The 4,028-nt window shown below is 38.4% G+C and overlaps 1 protein-coding gene across 1 annotated transcript in view; it reads left to right on the forward strand.

Moving 5' to 3' along the window:
* Positions 1-3,608, forward strand: part of dolpp1 (dolichyldiphosphatase 1) — a 5,019-nt gene extending 1,411 nt beyond the window's left edge. The window contains exons 4-8 of the mRNA XM_032538792.1: positions 385-484; positions 808-906; positions 1,258-1,386; positions 1,487-1,576; positions 2,238-3,608. Of these exons, the coding sequence (XP_032394683.1) occupies positions 385-484; positions 808-906; positions 1,258-1,386; positions 1,487-1,576; positions 2,238-2,274 (455 nt within the window). The 3' untranslated portion in view covers positions 2,275-3,608. The remainder of the gene's footprint in view (positions 1-384; positions 485-807; positions 907-1,257; positions 1,387-1,486; positions 1,577-2,237) is intronic.
* The last annotated feature ends 420 nt before the right edge of the window (positions 3,609-4,028 follow it).

The raw sequence follows: 4,028 nt of genomic DNA on the forward strand, positions 1-4,028 counted from the left end.
TGTGTGTGTGTGTGTGTGTGTGTGTGTGTGTGTGAGACACAAACACGACTTGCATACACAATAGAGACATTAGTTCAATGTTAGAGATAAGAAATCGAAGTGGTATTCAAATAGAAATAAACCTGCACATATTCTCTATATTTTTTTCTTCATTTTTGTTATGCTTCTACTATTGGGCTGTCATTTTTTATACCATGAGTCTGTAATAAAAATCTTATTTTTATTATGGATTGTGGTATCGCCCAACCCTAGTAAGATATTAAAATATAATTAAGTAATGAGAGCTGCCCTCTTTAGTTTTAAACTTTTAATATATTGATTCTATGTTTATATGAAGATGTACTCCATATTTTGACTGTAAATATTTAAATTGTCTGTCTGCAGGAGCTCACTCAACGCTGCACACAGAGTATGGGATGCCGTCCAGTCATTCCCAGCTTATGTGGTTCTTTGTTGTTTACTTCTTTCTGTTCCTTTATTTAAGGTGAGCTTGTTTCTTTCTTGCGTTTTGGAGAGGGTTAAGGGGGAAAACATGTAACTGGGAAAATGCAGCAACAAACTAACAAAAAATACAGTTCTGCAATCGAGTATTTTCATTGAAGTTGGGTATTTAAAATAGCCAAAGTAAAATAAATAGTTTTACTGTTATATTTCCTGCAATGTTGTGTCTTGCATACGTGCTATGTGTCACTGATTTTAATTGTATTTTATTATCACATTTTTGATTATCACTTATTAGATGCTTTCACTCCACCTTTCCACGAGGTAGATGTCATGGTCTGAAAGCATGCTGTTCTTTCTTTTCAGAATGCATCAAACGAACAATGCTCGATGTGTGGACCTGCTGTGGAGACACATACTGTCCATCATCCTGTTGGGCATGGCCTTATCGGTCTCATACAGCAGGTAACGCTGCAAATAATTATTAATGAATTATCAAAATTTTACTTGGAATCTTCTGCCAACCTAATAATTGGTTAAAGGACTGATCGTTTCAGCTTTAAAAAAAAAAAAAAAAAAGTCAAGCCTATTGAATCATGGCATTGCTGACCATGTCTGTTGTGTGCTCAGGACAGGGGGAAAAGAACATAGAGAATATTGTTTGGCTGATCAGTCTGTTCTCACTGTTGCAGAAAAAGCCCAAAGTAGCCATTTCCTGTGTACCATCTGAAGTGCATGCTTCTAGACTTACTTTAGTTTTGATCTCAGGCACAATTTGTATTTTCTTGAAAATTGTTTTCGCTCTCTCATTCTCAGGGTCTACCTGTTGTATCACACCTGGAGTCAGGTTTTCTATGGCGGTGTGGCCGGTAGTACCATCGGCATAATGTGGTTCTTTTTCACACAAGAGGTGCTGACACCATTATTCCCCAAAATAGCAGCGTGGTAAGTAGTGCTCTCATTACTTTGCCTCCTCCTTGTGTCTGAGAGGAAGGATTAAACTAGTCTTTAATGCCTACTCTTTCAATATTTTCACAATTTATAGGCCAATATCAGAGTACTTCCTGGTGCGAGACACAAGCCTGATCCCCAACATCTTATGGTTTGAGTACACAGTGACCAGATCAGAGGCAAGGTAAGTTGCCACACCACCACTTCTGTCACCGTAAAGGCCCGGTCACACCGGAAAGTGACACACTGAATGGCCTACTTGTCCTGGAGACGTGGGCGGGGGTATTGGCTTGGTGAAATAGTGTGTTCTCGTGGGGCTAGTTGGTGAAGTACTGTAGCTTGCAAGCTAACATGTCTGCACTAGTCAGTCACAAGCTGCTTTGTTTTTTTTTCTGTACTGTGTAATTTACTCCCACCTCGAGAGTCATAAAGGAGGGGGACTAGAGGTAGCTAGTCTGCCTACGGTCAGTTAGCAAGCTTGTTAGTTTATTTGCTAACGAGATTCTCACAGTTTATTAAAGTATTTGTACCACGCACTGTTCTTTTTGAATAATGTGGTTTCTAAGTTTAAGTGAATGAAAACCATGCCTCTGACAATGTACGAACTGCTCGGCTCTTCAACAGAAGATTTGAAGAAAAAGTGCATGGAGCAACACAGTTAATAAGCTACAACAGCTTTCTCCATTACCTTGCACTTTACGCCAAATATATGTGGATTTACTTGCTAGCGAATCCACTGTACAGTGCGCTGCTGTTGAATTTAACTGCATTTCCTTCTTTTAAATGCTGGTGTGACTGGGCTTTTTACTTTCTTTGAGAAATCATTTTGGGTTTTTTTCTTCTAGGAACAGACAACGAAAACTTGGAACAAAACTTCAGTGATTTACAGTTCTTCTGTGAAACTGGGTTCAGGACGACACACACACACACACACACACACACACACACACACACACACACACACACACACACACACACGCGCGCTCGACAAAACACACTGGAGAACCATATTTTGGACTGACGTGGTTGCTAGGAGTAAAGGGCAAAAAAAAAAACGTTTACGGTGGTGAAAGAGTGCCTGGACCTGTCCCGGAGCCTACAGCCTGAGCAAGTCCGTCCACACGCCTCTTCTTGTACAGCTTGCCCAAAATGCTCTTCAATGCATGCAAGACTGTGCAAGAGGCATACTATTTAATGATAGATTAATATATATTTTAACTATAAGCCACGCTGCCAGTAACATGTGACTGTAAGAGATTCAAGGAGCCTAAAAAGGAGGCTTTGGTCAAGTTTCAAACAAATGGTTGACGTCATTGCAGCATGTATTTGTGATTAGCTTTTTTTTTTTTTTTTTTTATATTCTGCTGAATAGCTGGTGGGGAGGGGGGTTGGTTATTGCTAGGTTTGGGGTATTTGGAATTAATCATTTTTCATTGTTATATAATAGAAAAAGAACAATTTCTAAAATTGGTTATGATGTAATATAAATGAAAATTTGCACTTTGTGAAATTTACAAGTTAAAAAAAAATATGACTAACACTAGTTAAATGTTAAGACCGTCCCCCTCTTTTCCCTCATCAGTCTTTGCTTTGTGTCTATGACTGTCAGTCCTAATATATGATTCCAAAGCTGATCTGCAAGCAGTGTAATTTTAATCTGTACTATTAAGCATTAAGGTTGTGCTTTCTGTTTATATCCACGTTTGAGGATTATGAGACTGTATCGGAACATCAGGTTTCAGTTATTTTCATTGTTGAACACACTTTGGACCGAGGTTGTGTTTTCTTAATGCTTCACACACAGTAGCAGCCTGGGAATAGGATTCTGGGAATCCCTTTTCTTTTATTCATTCAGTTTCTTCTTTTCTGCTGTTGCAGAGAACTGTTTTTTGTTTAACCTGCATTTCCAAGATAACATTCCATATCATTAAGTTAGAATACAAAACTGCTGAGAGGATATGTTTTCTTTTTGTATTTTTTTTTTATTTTTTTTTTTTGAAGAAAGGAGAAGAAAAAAAAGCCTCAGGTCAGTCGTAGCATGTGATTATGCTTAATGCCTCACAGCCCACGGCAGCTAATGGTGGCAGCTGTCATGTGAGGATCTGAAGCTGATTTAAAACTGTCATATCATTAGCTCCACAAAGGGAAGTAGTTCTCTTAGGATTTTTTCCACGTGTAACCTATATCAGGCTGAATAAAAATGTGTTTATGTACAACAGATGGTTAAGTGTCATGCTTTGAAATAGAGTGGTGTGTTTTGTTTTTTTATAGCTTGTTTCCGGTTGAGCAAATGTGGCACTTGAGAGACTGATATACTACCTCGTTGGATTTTCCACTGATGTATAGTTGCAGTGCTGAGGTAGCAAACGATCATACTCAGGCCTTCGACAAAATTGCTCAAACCTTTTCTCTCCAAAGAGACAAATTGTCATGGAAAATGTGCAACAAATAATTAGAAGCTGTGTCTTATTTTCCAGAGACCAAAACATTTGAGTATGTTTTTGGAGACTAAGATAGACTAGTATAGGTGAGAAATGAAAAATATCTCTGTTCAGTTCAAACAATGAACAAGCTTGTTGTCTTGTGAAGTGAGCGTCTTGCGTTTCTCTCACTGCACTTAATTCCCCAATGTGACT

Source organism: Etheostoma spectabile, chromosome 16 (assembly GCF_008692095.1).
Source record: "Etheostoma spectabile isolate EspeVRDwgs_2016 chromosome 16, UIUC_Espe_1.0, whole genome shotgun sequence".
Lineage (NCBI taxonomy): Eukaryota > Metazoa > Chordata > Actinopteri > Perciformes > Percidae > Etheostoma > Etheostoma spectabile.